This window comes from Hibiscus syriacus, unplaced genomic scaffold (assembly GCF_006381635.1).
Source record: "Hibiscus syriacus cultivar Baekdansim isolate YM2019G1 unplaced genomic scaffold, ASM638163v2 tig00111715_pilon, whole genome shotgun sequence".
In the NCBI taxonomy this organism is placed as follows: Eukaryota; Viridiplantae; Streptophyta; class Magnoliopsida; order Malvales; family Malvaceae; genus Hibiscus; species Hibiscus syriacus.
The window spans coordinates 630,320-646,142 of NW_024063160.1; the positions used below are offsets into that span (position 1 = coordinate 630,320).

At 37.7% G+C, this 15,823-nt stretch overlaps 3 protein-coding genes across 3 annotated transcripts; all 3 read left to right on the top strand.

Annotated features, from left to right (window-relative positions):
* The first annotated feature begins 8,471 nt into the window (after positions 1-8,471).
* LOC120168182 lies at positions 8,472-9,636 on the top strand. The gene is made up of 2 exons (XM_039176988.1): positions 8,472-9,160; positions 9,252-9,636. The coding sequence occupies exons 1-2, from the start codon at positions 8,472-8,474 to the stop codon at positions 9,634-9,636; spliced, it is 1,074 nt and encodes a 357-aa protein (XP_039032919.1).
* Positions 9,637-10,290: 654 nt separating this feature from the next.
* LOC120168183 lies at positions 10,291-11,624 on the top strand. Its single transcript, XM_039176989.1, has 3 exons — positions 10,291-10,489; positions 10,589-11,012; positions 11,111-11,624. The coding sequence occupies exons 1-3, from the start codon at positions 10,291-10,293 to the stop codon at positions 11,622-11,624; spliced, it is 1,137 nt and encodes a 378-aa protein (XP_039032920.1).
* An 810-nt stretch (positions 11,625-12,434) lies between these two features.
* On the top strand, positions 12,435-14,718 carry LOC120168244 (glucan endo-1,3-beta-glucosidase 7-like). The gene is made up of 5 exons (XM_039177033.1): positions 12,435-12,528; positions 12,891-13,555; positions 13,710-14,039; positions 14,144-14,429; positions 14,518-14,718. Exons 1-5 carry the CDS (start codon positions 12,462-12,464, stop codon positions 14,553-14,555), a joined length of 1,386 nt encoding a protein of 461 aa, XP_039032964.1. The 5' UTR covers positions 12,435-12,461; the 3' UTR covers positions 14,556-14,718.
* Positions 14,719-15,823: the final 1,105 nt, after the last annotated feature.

Here is a 15,823-nt window from a genome sequence, read left to right on the forward strand (position 1 = left end):
TTGGTCTATACTGGTGCTCCAATCGAACGCGACAAAAATGCCATAACAATTCATGATATTTTGGAGTTTGCATCCCTTGAACCTTTTTTAATTTATGTTTCAGAAGTTTTGTTTTGTCGTTAGTGTTTGTTTGTTTATTTTTATTTGTTTTATTTTTTATCTTTATTTTTAATATTAGTTGTTTTTAGGATGAAGGGTGTTCTGATGGATGAATATGATGAAATCTCACGAGGGAACTTCACAGGCTGCTGCAAATCAATATGTCACGGCAAAGATAGATGCAATCGAGGCTCTAACAAGACACAGTCGTGGCACCTGTTCACAAGGAGATGCTCCCATACTGGGCTTATAATCTTCCGGTCATCCTGGATGAGATCTTGTCATCATTTGAGGATGCCACGACATTTACAAATGTCACTCAACAATACAGTACACCCAAGCCAGAGGATGCTAACCCAGTCAGCATGGACTAGATGACGTCTGAAGTCATCTGTTGGGCGTATGGAGACCTCAACATCTAAGAACACTGAAGGCCCTAGCACACCACCTGCTGAACCTAGTTCTGATCCTAACAAAAGCCCCACATCACTGAGGAAGTGCACCAGACACAATACTACTAGCACTGCCAGCGTGACTCCACCACCATCTTAGGAAGACAATGTACCTTGCATTGCATCGCATATAGTATATTTTTAACTTAGTTTTTATTCAACATTGAGGACAATGCTTCTCTCAAGTTTGGGGGAGGTAGTGTTTTTTGTAGAACATGTGCATGATAATTTTAACATAATGTTATGACATGGCATCAGTAAATGGTAGGACATTTAGATGAAATGTTTTGATGATACCTGATGAAGATGAACTTTTTAGGCTAGAAATTGAATGTAAATGACTACTGAGAATGATAGAACTGACTCTAGGGCTTGATGCTTTGTGAATTATTCTTACACGATTTGTATGTTTTCTATACTTAAAGAACTTAGGAAGTTTTTATGAAAGAACTCTGGTTAGCCTTGGCATTAAAATATGGTATTATGCTTAAATGATAAATCACTGTTTAAGAACTCCCTTATCTCTGAATTTTGTTTAATCGTGAATAAATGCTTCGGCATAGCTGTAGAGGGACACTCCTCTTTGCCGTGGCATTTCCTGGAACTCTATTTAAAAAATGACAGCCACGCGCATACAAGTGAATGAAAGTAGTCACGGGATGACTCTGCCTGACTAGCTTGGGGGTTGAAGGTATGCTTCTTTTCACCTAGAGTGTGGGATGGTTGGCATGATGAGCTGACTCCCTTTGTAGCAGCGTAAAAAAGTGAAAAAGTGAAAAAAAAGAAAAAAGGAAAAAAAGAAAAGAAAAAAAATGTGTACTAAATGAAAATGGAGTATAAATGTGCTTAATAAATGAGTAAATGTTGTGGTGAAACTAGGGAACTCAATTAGAAATTGCCTAAATTCGTTAAGTATATATTAGAAACAATCACGCACACACACAACCATAAATAATCTTGACCTAGGGAAAAGTACTTGAATTCTTGATATGTCTAGCATGTTGAAGCCAATTATTCTGAGGGTTGAAATTCAATTATTATCTTGTTGTCCTACTGTTGAAATTGCCATGACATTTTGATTGTGTTAATTGTTATCCATTGCTTGAGGACAAGCAATAGCTTAAGTTTGGGGGTGTGATAACTCCGTAAAAAGACTATTTTTAAGGCATTTTCAACTTAAGTTATTGTTTGTTTAAGGGTACATATAGGTCATTTTAGATGTATGTGGCTGCATATAATTGTAGTTTTTGTGGTTGTGTTATTTTATTTTATTAAGGTGCTATATGAAGAGGAAGGTGTGGTTTTTAGTATGTGCAGGAAATAACAAGCAAAATAGGCGAGCTAGGAAGTAATGCCACGGCATCACACGTTGCTGAAGCAGATTGAAATGCCTCGACATTTCTGGCACAGAAAACGACAAAAATATATAGCTGTATGTAGACAGCTGGCTCTGCACGTGAAATGATGAATGTAACAGCCTGTTAGGGGACCACTGCCACATGGAGGATAAGGTTCATGCACAACATGTGATTCTAGGGGTATGAGGGGTATTTTGCACCCAACAATATCCCAACAACCTCATCATTACCCCTAGATATTTTTATTATATATTACACCTCACAAGAAAGAGAGTGGGTAAAAGAAATGATACACATATTGTAGCAGAAAAATCAGATTTTTATTTTCCCTTTTCCTTTCTTCTTCCTTGGGTTTTCCTCCATTGATAAAGCTTCAAGGAGTGGCGAACTAGGCGCCGAGAGGAGCTAGCGAGCTAAAGTGGTTCGTGGTGGTAGAGGAGACCTTCGGTGGCACGCTTCGAAAGCTCTTTCTCACTTCCCTTTACTGTTATTTTATTTATTTTATTTGTGGGTTGTTGGAACGAATATTTTGTGGATTTTTCTATGGATATTTCGAACCCCACCATGAACTAACTTATTTGGCGGTGGTTGGTTTAATGGATGTTTAAACTTTATTCTTAATGGTATATTTAAGTTTATCTTGGTTCTCTATTTGCTTTGCTTATGAATGCTTCACCATCTAGGCTTGTAAGAGGCATGGAAATATCCATTTCTTAGATGAAGGTTAGGTGTTCGGAAGAATCCTAAGCTAAAAATACTTGTAAGTATTCGGAAGAAACGCAAGACAAGATCCTCATAAGCAATGTGTTATAGTATTTTTAAGGGGCTTTGAACCGGCCTAGGAATATTATAACCTAATCTCTTAGATCTCAGAAGAGACTAGTATAGGATTTCAATGACTAAAAAGGGTGTCTTTATCAGTAGGGTAGGCTGTCCAACACCGTTGAGTGAGAGAAGATGCCTTGGCATCCTATTCTGTTAGGTTTCTGTGAGAACATTTTAGGAAAGCCCTGTCGAGTAAGTAAAGACCAGGTAGCTTAAATCTGCGTGAGAGATAAGTTTAGCATTCTTAGATCAATCCCTACCATTCATTCCATTGGAAGCTTGTCACGTGAGGATTATCTTCTTTTTATTTTATTTATCTTTTATTTACTGTTTTTACCATTTTTCATTGTCTTGATATTTCATCATTTTCAACACTAAACATCTATTCTTGCCACTGCATTTCCATTTGCTACACCATCATACCATCAATCCACATTCACCAGCATACATATCCATTGTCGTGATATTTGTATATATCAAGACTAACTATACTTAGATAGAATAGTGCATAAACTTTACTCAATATCCTTCCAATCCCTGTGGAGACGATACTCACTCATTACTTTATTACTTGAGCGATTCTGTATACTTGCACATTATTTACGTATATTTTATAGTACTCACAACACGCGAACAATTTCCTTGGCCGCGACGATCAGAACAATGGGAGAATTAGAACAAAACTTGGCTGACATGAACCCGAGGGACGAAGAAGAGGATGCGATAACAATAATACAAGGGGAAGAAGAAGTTTTCTCTTTCGAAAATTGTTTGGTTGGATTTTTCTTAACATCAAGCAAGATAAACTTTCAAGCCATGTGAACGATGATGGCAAACATCAGGCACCCAATTGGAGGAATAACAATAACAGAACTGGAAGAAGGTCTCTATCTTTTCCGTCTTTTTCATGAAGTTGATGTGGAGAGAATCGAGAACGATGGGTCATGGTATTTCAATTTACACATCCTAGTTTCACATAGATTACAACCAGGAGAACACCCAATGCAAGTTACTCTCCAATCGATTGACTTTTGGGTTCATATTAACGAAACTCCTAGTAGGCTTTATCTCAGAATATGTTGCAAAACAATTTGAGAACTTCATTGGAAAATTTCTACAATATGATGCATCGTCAGTAACTCGAGGATACAGAGGAAGTATACGAGTGAGAATTAAACTAGACATCAGATCACCATTTAAAAGAAGAAGAAAACAACTCGCACTACTGAATGGAAAGACAACCTATTTCTCGTTTCAGTACGAAAAATTGCGCCTATTTTGTTACTTGTGTGGAAATTTGGGACACAAGGAAGGCTTCTTCCTCCTGAAACTGATAAAAGAATATAAAGACCTCAGCTCTCAATGGGACGCATCTTTCAAAGCTGTACCTACATAAAGCTTGATTCCAAAGAGTCCATGGTTAAGGGAGGAAAACTATAATCAAATAAAGCTGACAAATCAAACAATGAACACAGGAACTTCCAATCCAAGAGCATCGCAAGAGGTAAATAGTTCACTAGAATGGGTAAACCCTTTGGTAAAGCAACTTTTCAGCAAGAACGACAGAATCCAATTTATACAAAAGGCTATAAATGTAGAGATGACGTGGGTCAAGGAGGACACACCAATGGAAATAGAGAAGGATTGAAGAGACAGAGGTATTCACTGGTGATAAAAGTCGCTGGTTCACCCAAACACGACCCAAAAGACGAAAATAAAAAGATATCGGCAGGTCTGATGAACCAGGCTAGCCAGACGCAATGAATATACTAAGTTAGAACGTTCGGGGATTGGGTAACCCTCGAATAGTAAAACGTCTCTAGCACAAGCTAAGAGATACCAACCTTCTGTGATTTTCCTGATAGAGACAAAGTTACAGAGTTCACGAATGACTAACGTACGAAGATCGATAGGTTTTACGAATGGAATTGAAGTTGATTCAATAGGAAACAGTGGAGGCCTATGTCTGGCATGGAAGGCCCAATATAATGTTACATTGAGATCTTGTTCGAGATCACATATAGAAGTGTTAATTCATGATGAAGCTAAAGATGCAATATGGAGATGTATTGAATTCTATGGAGCGCTAAAAGAAAGGAAAATGAGACAGTCGTGTGAGTTATTACGAAGTTTAAATGATTCTCACAATACTCCATGGTTGGTTATTGGAGACTTTAACGAAATACTTTTCTCAAACGAAAAAGAAGGGGCATTTGTCAGAAACGAAAGACAGATGACAGATTTTCGTCAAGCTCTAGCAAATTATGAATTAGAAGACATTGGGTACCACAAACCATGGTATACGTGGGAAAAAGTAGAACATCAGAAAATAACATCAGAGAAAGATTAGGTAGAGGAGTAGCAACCGCAGCATGGGGAGAAGCATTTAGTCAACGCAACTTGACTCACCTCCCCTATTCTTTTTCAGACCACTGTCCATTGTTATTAGACACAGATGGCAAAAAATCCAAAAATCGTTTGTCACTTTAAACTCAAGGCATCATGGCTTCTAGAAGAATCATGCGCGACAGTAGTAGAGCAAATTTAGACCATGTATACAGGGTTTGTGCTAGAAAAGTTGGAATCACTAAAGACTGAATTAGACTTGTGGTTCAAACGAATAAGTAGAGAGAAAGAACTGACTGAGAGAGATTTGAAAAGGAGGCAAGGTGAATTAATAGAGACGGATCCATCGGAAGATACACTGGACGAAATAACAGATGTTAAACTGAAACTCAACATCGAATCTAACAAAGAAGAAATATACTGGGAACAAATGGCAAGAGCGAACTGGCTAAAAAATGGTGACAATAATACATCCTTCTTTCATCGATATGCTTCCCAACGAAAGCGTCAAAATTGAATCTGGACATTGGAAAACGGGAGGGGAGAGAAGTGCGACAGCTAAGAAGAGATTCAAAACGCATCAAAACAGTATTTTAGCTAGCTGTTCAGAACAAGTTTTGGTGGCAAAAGTCTGAAAAAAAGAGAGGCATTCACTGGTGTCGATGGGAAAAGCTGTGTATTCCAAAAGATAAAAGTGGAATGAGTTTTAGGAATCTTGCGAAATTTAACGTCGCACTTTTGGCAAAATAAGTCTTGAGACTAATTACGCATCCCACAAATCTAGTTAATAGACTGTTACGAGCTAAATATTATCACTCAACGGATTTTCTCAAAGCGCAATTAGGATCATAACCCTCGTATATATGGAAAAGTATATGGAGTGCAAGGGGTCTAATTGAAAGAGGGATGCGATGGAAGGGGTCTAATAAATGTCGGTAGTTTACATTCAAAAATAAATAAATAGTAATAGTAATGTTACTTAATAAATCTTTAAAAATAAAATGAAGTTCAAATTAAATCCCAAACGTAAATGTGTACACCATGGATCATAGAGCAAATAGAGGACTTCACAATATCCCAATTTTGTTGAAAAAAATAAACGTAGAGTTCATCAATTCCAGGAGATTTTAGACGTGTCAGAGAGAAAAAAGCATCCTTAATTTCTTCCAAAGAGGGAATGTTGTCCAAGAGGGATAAGTAGCCACGGGGAAGAGATGGGAAGCAGTGCCGAAAGGGATAGGACCCAACCAACTGTTCTTCTATAGTAAACTATAATTTTACAACTTAAACTTTAATCTTTACCCTTCTTACCCTAATCCCAGTTTTATTACTTTATATAATATTTCAAAGTTGCTTGTGACCCGGTTATTCTTAAAGTTGGTTCACCTTTTGTGCTTTTGTCCAAGACACTACGATTATGTGAGAAGCTCTTCTTCTTTTTAATAGAATATTCTTTACTTTCGTAGTTATTTTCAGAGCTCCTCCTGTTTTAGTTGGAAAAGCCATTGTCGTTTCTTAATGGACAAGGGAAGCAAAAACTATGCAACCTCCATGGAAATGCTCAACATGACTTTTGAATTGTTTTCCATTACCGACTACCCATTTGGATTCTCAATGTTACTCAAAAATCAATTTTTGATCCAAATTACGGATTTGAGGGACAGTCTACATTTATTTTTCTGTGCGTGAGTTGTAACGATTTGGTTCATGTATGGCAATATTGCTTAAGCTAATCGAGTAGGATTTGAAACTTTAATAACTGAGAGAGCCTTTTCAGTTTGACATTTGAAAGATTGTATGGTCTTTCAAATCGAGTTTAGAGGACAATAAAATCCATATAATCGGATTAATTAAGAATGCAAATCTTGTATATGCTTTAATCCGACATGTATATAAATGTATTCTCTTTAATTCAGGTATTTCGAAATTCGTTGCTGATTTTTCTTCCATTTTCGTTGTTTCTAGTGTTGTGCAGTGGATTCTGATAGAATCTGAGTTTCCTATGGCTTCGAGTCTGGATTGGAGGAAGTTATTTGGGGGAATCGAAGAGCAAACCCTCGATTTCTTTCCTCCTGAGGAATTGGAGGGGATTTCCACTGTCAAGCCTCCTGCTGCTGTGTTTGACGAGGGGATTGCTGAATGGGGTCACTCTATTGTGGGGCAATTCATTGGAGATGCTCTGAATTTTGGCTCCATGCAGAGGATTGCTGAGATCCTGTGGGGGAAAAACTCGACTGTGAAGGTTAGTCTTGCTAGATCGAATCTCTATATTTTCTCCTTCTCTAATAAAGATATGAGAGATTGGATCCTAAAAAACGGGCATGGCATGTGCAGAACAAGCCACTCATTCTTAGGAAGTGGAAGCCTAATTTACAGAGGCTTGATTTTGACCTTAAGAGCATCCCGATCTGGATTTAATTGTATAATATCCCTCTCGAGCTTTATACTAGATTAGGTATTAGCTACATTGTGAGTGCTATTGGGTATCCACTCTATATGGATTTCATAACGGCATCCAAAGAGAGACTTGAGTATGCCAAGGTCTGTGTTGAGATTAAGGTTGGTGTTGAGGTTCCTGGAATGGTTCAGGTTTTGCTGAGTAATGGTTTTGTTGTGAGGGTTAGGGTCCATGTACCTTGGCTGCCTAGGGTTTGTCTGCATTGCAATACCTTTGGTCATCTATTAATGTTTGTGCAGAAGCGCTAGTTAAAAACAAAGAAACTCAAGTCTGGAGGAGGAAAGTTAATCCTTCTGGGGTTAGTGCTAAGGACAAACTAGTCCCTGCTGGATCTTCTTCCTGTTCTATTGATCCTAATCTTGATGTTAATAAATCCTTGAAGGCCAAAGATCTGCAGGGTGGTCCTGCTGCAGAGCTGACTGTGAAGGCCCTTCAGAGAGTAATCCTGTTACTTCTTGCTCTGGTATTAATCAAGTGGAGTTGGTTAAGACTGATGGAATGGTTGCATTGTGTGCCTCTGGTGACATGGATGAGCAGAGGGTTAGGAATGATGTACCTAGTGGTGATGTCCTGAATCTAGGTGGTCAGAATGTTACTGATGGAGTTGCTGACCTATTGAGAGGGGATAAGGAAGTATCTAATGTCGGCCAGGATAATTCTCATGTTGGTGGAGACTTTCCTCCTCTGCAAGAATCCATTTTACAGAAAAAGAAAGCTAAAGGGAGGAAAAAGGATAATGTGGGCTCTTCTAGTAAATTGGATCAATTGGTAGGTGGTGTAGGCTGTGACACTCGGAAGCCTTGGGTTGCTGCTATGGGTGTTGCAATGCTGCTAAATGAGATTCGAACTAAGAAAAAAGATATGGTTGAGAAGGCTAAGGGTAGTGTGACAAGTTCTGAAGTTAGTGATGGTGGTCCCCCCATCCTTGTTTAGATGATTATCTGTTTCTGGAATGTGAGGGGAATAAATAATGTGCTCAAACGTGGCAAAATTTTTAAAAGACTAGAGAATCTAGGTGTGAATATCATCTGTTTCATAGAGACTAGAGTTAGGAGCTGTAATGTCTCCAATGTGGTTGGTGCTTTTGTTGATGAGTGGAACTTTGAGGCTAACTATCAATATATTGAAGGTGGTAGACTCTGGATTTTGTGGAATAAGAGGCTGTCATTATCTGTGATAGGTGGATGTGATAAAGCCCTATCCATTAGAGGTGATATATCTGGCCATAGTGTTGTTATTACTGCTATTTATGGGAGTAACAACAGTGAGTCTAGAAGGGGACTTTGGGATTATCTTAGGAGCCTGGAGAGTGAGATTGACCATTATTCATGGGTGTTGGGTGGTGACTTCAACGTTATTGCTGATGCTCAAGAAAGTTCTGACTATGATTTATTGGGCTTGCACTCCTCTGCTGATATGGAAGAGTTCAAGGACTGCCTGGAGGATCTGGAGGTGCATGACCATCCTTTTACCGGGCCTCTCTTTACCTGGTCTAACAAACAGGATGAGACCTATTTGGCTAGGAAGTTGGACAGGATCCTCACTAATTCCCAGTGGCTGCTGGATTTTCCGGATTCATGTGTCGAGTTCAAGGCCCCTGGGGCATCTGACCACTGCCTTGGGTTAGTTTGGACTCAGAAAGAGGCACAAGTCCACAGGCCTAAGCCTTTCAAATTTTTCAACTGCTGGGGCAAATGAAAACTTTTTGAGCAGTGTGAGGGAGTCTTGGCTTATGCACTGTGAGGGTAATGCAATGCAGATCATGTTTAACAAATTGAAAAAACTGAATCATGTTCTGAAGGAGTTAAACATGAATTATTTTTCTGATATTTCTGCTAGGGTAACTACTAAGAGGGCAGAACTGGAGTCTGTTCAACTCTCTATCCTATCTGGTGATAGCCATTTTGGGGTGGAAGAGGAAAATAAGGTCCATGCTGACCCAGTGGATCTTGAAGTGGCTGAGCTTGAATTCTACAGACAGAAAACAAAGATTCACTGGCTGCAGGAGGGGGATTTGAGTATTAAAATTTTCCATCATAAGGTTGCTCTCCAAAAAATGAAGAACACTATTAGAGTTATTAAGAGTGAAGATGGATAATGCCATGACACATTTGATGGTATGGCTGCTGAATTAGTGGACTTCTTTAGAAATTTAATTGGTGCTGCTGACCCCATGGTCCAAGAGTGTCATCCTGAGTGTTTGAAGGAGCTCTTGAGCTATACTTTACCTGTTGGTGCAGAGAGGGTTCTGGAGGGAGTGGTTTTAGACAGAGAAATTAAAGAGGCCCTATTTAGACAAGGTAAGGACAATAGCCCAGGTCCTGATGGGTTCTCCTCCTGGTTCTTCAAGGTGGCTTGGGGGATTGTTCATTCTGATTTCCTCAATGCTGTGAGGTATTTTTTTCCAGTCCTCTTACCTTTTACCTGCCTTTAATGCCACTACTCTAGTTTTAGTGCCAAAGTCCTTGAATGCTTGTATGACTAAGGAATTTAGACCCATCTCTTGCTGTTCTGTGGTATATAAAACTATTACTAGGATTTTGGTTTCTAGACTTGCTCAATTCTTGCCTGAAATGATCTTTTCTAGCCAATCTGCTTTTGTCAAAGGTAGAAGCATCACTGACAATACTCTTTTAGCCCAAGAAATAGTTAATGGCTATTCTAGAAGAAATCTCTCTCCTAGATGTGCTATAAAGATTGATTTGCAGAAAGCTTTCGATTCTGGAGGTTCTTATTGAATGTTTTTAGAGTTATGGGGTTTCCTGCAAGGTTCTGTGGATGGATTGAGACTTGTGTGACTACCCCTAGGTACTCAATTGCTCTGAATGGCAGCCTTGTGGGGTATTTTAGGGGTGTTAGAGGTGTTAGGCAGGGGGGCCCATTATCCCCTTACCTTTTTGTAATTGTTATGAATGTTCTCTCCAGATTGCTTGATGTTGCGGCTAAGAATGGTATTTTTAGATTCCATCCAAAATGTAAGAGAATCTCCCTCACACATCTCTGCTTTGCTGATGATCTACTACTTTTTTGTCATGGGTCTATGGATTCAGTATTAGGAGTTAAAAGCATCTTAGAGAAATTCTATCATCTGTCTGGGCTCAAGTTAAATGCCCTGAAAACTGAACTCTTTGTCTGTGGGATTAATATATGTGAATTAGAGCAGATTCAAGTAGTCACAGGGTTTAGATCTTGTAGTCTTCATGTCAGGTATTTGGGAGTTCCTCTAGTGACTCGTAAGCTATCAAAGAAGGATTGCACTGCTTTGCTGGAGAAAATTAAGGATAAATTGAGGATGTGGTCAAGCAGGAAATTGAGCTTTGGGGGGAGACTCCAACTTATTAAAGTTGTTCTTTTTAGTATCTTTAATTACTGGAGTAGGCAGTTGGTTCTGCCTAAGGGTGTGATTCAGGACATTGAGAGGTTATGCATGAGGTACTTTGGAAGGGTAATGACTCCCCTGCTCGAGGTGCAAGGGTCAGTTGGTGCCAGATTTGTTCTATCAAATCTGAAGGTGGCTTGGGGCTAAAAAGTTTGATTGGATGGAATAAAACCTACTGTTTCATGCTTGTTAGAAATATTTTGGCTGGTGAGGGATCATTATGGGTTGCCAGGATTAAGGCGTATTGCTTTAAACTTGATGATTACTGGAATGTTGAGAACAAATCCCACTTTAGCTGGATACTCAGAAAGATGATCAATCTGCAAGAGGAAGCCATAGGTTTATTTTCTACTTCAGGTAATTGGTCACAAATTAGGGGGAGTTGGATTTGGAATAACATTCGGGACAGGAAGAGTAAAGTTGCTTGGCATAAAGTTGTTTGGTTCTCTGCTCACATCCCTAAGTTTTCTTTGATTGCGTGGATGGTCATCCTTGATAGGTTACCTACCAAGGATAGACTTTGTAGGTTTGCTATGGTGACTGATTCTAGTTGTGGACTGTGTGGCGCTGATCTGGAATCGAGGAATCACCTATTCATGGATTGCCTTTTTTCTAGGGGGTTTGGAACGCTATACTGCAGCTTTGTGGGTTGCAAATTCAGTGGCCTAGCTGGGATCATATGCTTGACTGGCTGGTCAGGAATGTGAAAGGTAAATCCCTGTTAGTGCACATCCTTAAGCTTTCATGGACTGGTTTTGTTTACTTCATTTGGGAGGAGCGCAATCGCAGATGTTTTAGAGGTGTGATGCGTTCAATAGATTCTATTGTACATACCATTAAAGAGGGTGTTAGAATCAAGTTACATAGACAGTACATGAATAGGCTAGATAGTGTTAATAGTCAGTTATGTATTGATTGGGGTCTATTCTAGATGTTCTTCTGTACTTTGTAGCAGCTTGCTGCTTTATTTGGATGATAGACAAATTTGATTATCTAAAAAAAAAAGCTAATTTGGTGAGATTGTTTTTTCAGACTAAACGGGTTATATATTTTCCCGACATTAATATTTTTTCCATCTAATGATTTGAATACCATGCTCACCAATATTATTTAATATACTACATAATTCACTCTCTTGTAAATTATATCATCTTAAGAAGTTTTGTTTATATGAATTCTTATTATATATTTTTAAATTAAGAATTAATTATTTATTGTGTAAATTTATCAAATATTTTTTATTATTAATTTAATATTTAAATAATGTTACCCGTTTAAATAATACTTTAATATTTAATATATTTTTATTAATATAATATTTCCGATAATTTTTAAGTTATATAGTAAATTTTTATTTACGTCAATAAAAGAAAATTGATGTTATTAATTTTATCCTTTTCTTAAATTCTTTTCCCACCGATAGTTTTATTTTACGAGCCTACCCTTCATACCTGCTTTATTTATTGCTGCAACATTTTTTGTCGGATGAATGATAGATCATAGATCAAACTTTGCAACGTGCAAGACAGTTCATCTCTTCACTTATGGCCGCGTTTCGTTTTTCTGGAACTTTTCTTCTTCTAGCTCTGCTACTGCTAGTAAATAAAGCGAGTAAGCTTCTTCAATCCTTTCTTTCCACGGTCTAATAAAAGCTTCTGAAATGAATTGTATGGTAAAATGTAGAATTAAATTTCTTCTTTCCTTTTATCTCCCTCTATATTTAAAATATTACTTTGTTGAATGGCTCTGGTTTGTCTCGTAAAATATGTACAACTTTCTTTTTTTCAAACTTTTCTTTGAATATCAGACATGGAAAACATTCAGATTAGTCCTCTACTTCTTGCTTTTTAGACAACGTAGAGCAGTGGCAAGTGGCTACGGTTCTTTTAACGACATGTAACGGGAAATTTGTATCTCTTGACAAAATCGAGAGAGAAGTTTAACTGCTTAACAACGTACGTCTTTATTTTCAGAATCCCAATTATTTATTGGTGTAAACTATGGACAAGTTGCCGACAATCTTCCATCACCGTCATCCACGGCAAAGCTTCTCCAATCAACTTCAATCCAAAAGGTCCGACTATACGGGTCCGACCCAGCAATCATCAAAGCGCTAGCCAACACCGGAATTGGCATCGTTATCGCGACGGCCAACGGTGACATCCCCGCCTTAGCCTCAGACCCAAATTTTGCCAAAACCTGGGTGAATGCCAACGTAGTTGCTTATAACCCATCCAGCAAAATCATCCTTGTAAACGTTGGCAACGAGGTTATCATGTCTGGTGATAACAATCTGATATCTCAGTTGTTGCCGGCCATGCAAAATATCAAGAACGCCCTGGATACGGCTTGTTTGGGGGACAAAGTGAAGGTCTCAACGGTGCATTCAATGACCCTGTTGAAACAATCTGAGCCGCCATCTTCTGGGATTTTCGACCCGAGTTATGGAGACGTGTTGAAAGGGCTCTTAGCGTTTAATAATGCTACCGGTTCGCCTTTTGCTATTAACCCGTACCCTTACTTCGCTTACCGGAGCGATCCAAGGCCTGAAACGCTGGCGTTCTGCTTGTTCCAACAGAATCCGGGGCGTTTTGATGCCAACACGAAAATCAATTACATGAACATGTTCGATGCTCAGGTAGTCCCATGAACATGCATGTTATGTAATATCCACTTAGAATGAATGCTTCTTTTAACACATGGTATTAAATTACGATTGCGGATGGTATGCTGGGTCAATATCATAACTTAATACTATGGTTTAACGTGGATTCATTTCATTTCTTCCACAGGTGGATGCTGTTCGTTCTGCATTGGATGCCATGGGGTTCAAAAACGTTGAAATTGTGGTAGCGGAAACGGGTTGGCCGTACAAAGGAGACAGCGATGAAGTAGGAGCAAGCATTGAGAACGCCAAGGCTTACAATGGAAACTTGATTGCACACCTCCGATCAATGGCGGGGACTCCATTGATGCCTGGGAAATCGGTGAACACATATTTATTTGCTCTCTACGATGAGAACTTGAAACCCGGACCAACTACCGAGAGATCTTTCGGGCTTTTCAAATCCGAGGATCTCACCATGACGTATGACGTAGGCCTCTCAAAGAGTAACAGCCCGGTGAGAAAACTGCAACTATTACTGATAAACAGCATTAATCAACATACTGTTAAGTATTGGCAGTGAATCCTATCTTTGTTTTGTTTTTGTTTTCTCTCCTCAAGTCCCCTGTGAGTCCGTCACCGGTGACACCATCAACAGAGCCGAAGAAATCTGCTTGGTGTGTTCCAAAGACTGGTGTTTCAGATGCCCAACTGCAGGCAAGTTTGGATTACGCTTGTGGACAAGGCATAGATTGTGGTCCAATTCAACCGGGAGGGGCCTGTTTCGAACCAAATACGTTAGCAGCACACGCTGCATACGCAATGAATCTCTACTATCAAACTTCTGGTCAGAATCCATCGAGCTGTGATTTCTCACAGACAGCCATGCTTTCTTCAAACAACCCAAGTAAGTTCAAATTTCTTAGAGTAGACCTTTACTTTTTGGTGTACAAAGTAAGTTATGTCATTTTATATGAATATTTGACACTTTACAGGCACTAACGGCTGTAGTTTCCCTGGTGGGAGTAGCTGAAAAGTATAATAGTATTCGGGCAGATGAATGAAGGGTAGCTGTTTTATTTTTTTATTGTCATTTAGTGAGTCTCGTCATCTCTCAATAATGGTATTGGATAATACCTGATTGGTACTTCCTTTTGCCCCTTTACAGTTGGAAGGATTATGTTGCTATGAGTGATAGTGATAAGTGTGAAAATTATGTTCATGTCAACTTAGTAAGTCAGGTGCTGTTGAGTTCTATGTATGCATGTATGTATCTATTTGATTGAAATTATTGGTGTAATATATTATTATCTTTTTTAATAATGAAGCAGACTAATAATGTAATGAGGCTAATCCATTCCTTTTGTCTTTTCAAAGTTGTTATTGTTAACTGATAGTTAACTCCTCATACTTTCCCTAAGTTACTTAGTTTTCCTTCATATTTACTCAATCCAAGCATAGCGTTAAACTTTATTTTATGTCCTCTACATTTGTTAAAATGATTATTGATGAATGTTTTGTATTTAAAATTTATTTAATTTTATTTATTTGGTATGTATATAAATATTCTTCTATATATACATATTAATTTTTTTTAAATGTCAATAAATTTAAAACAACACATCAAAATAAATTAATATCGATACATATTAATTCTAATAAAAATGAGGTGTCTATCGCTATTATAATTACTATGTTACTTCTATCCAATTTCTCTCTCACTTTTCAATCTTTTCCAACTTTAGGTTCACCCCACCCATAACAGTTTTATATCATTTTTAATTAATTTGAAATAATTGATATGTTTAAAGATTAATCTTAACTTTTTAATATTAAACGTTTATAATAGTCGAATACAAAAGTTAAAAAGTTAAAAATTTAGAATTTCTAAAAGAAAAAGCTAAAAATAAAAATGTTATAATCTTTTTAATATTTATTTTCTTTTTATGACGTATTTTTTCCTTATAAAATAAAATATCACTTTTAATTTTAGTGTCATATCATAATTAACATAAAATATAAATTTATATATTTAAATTTATTTAATCAATTTTCATAAATTAATTATAATTGTTTATAAATATTATAATAACATATAAAATAAAATTTTAAATATTAAATTAAAAGTTTAATAAAACAAATTAATTTTGGAACTAGACACATGAAAAAAAAATAAGATAAACGAATAAAATAGATTATACATTAATGTTACTAGGGGTAGTAGCTTCCCTAAACTCCCCCCCACCCCCCATCTAGGATCCCTAAGATGATTAATAATGAAATATTTCCCTAAGAATGAGG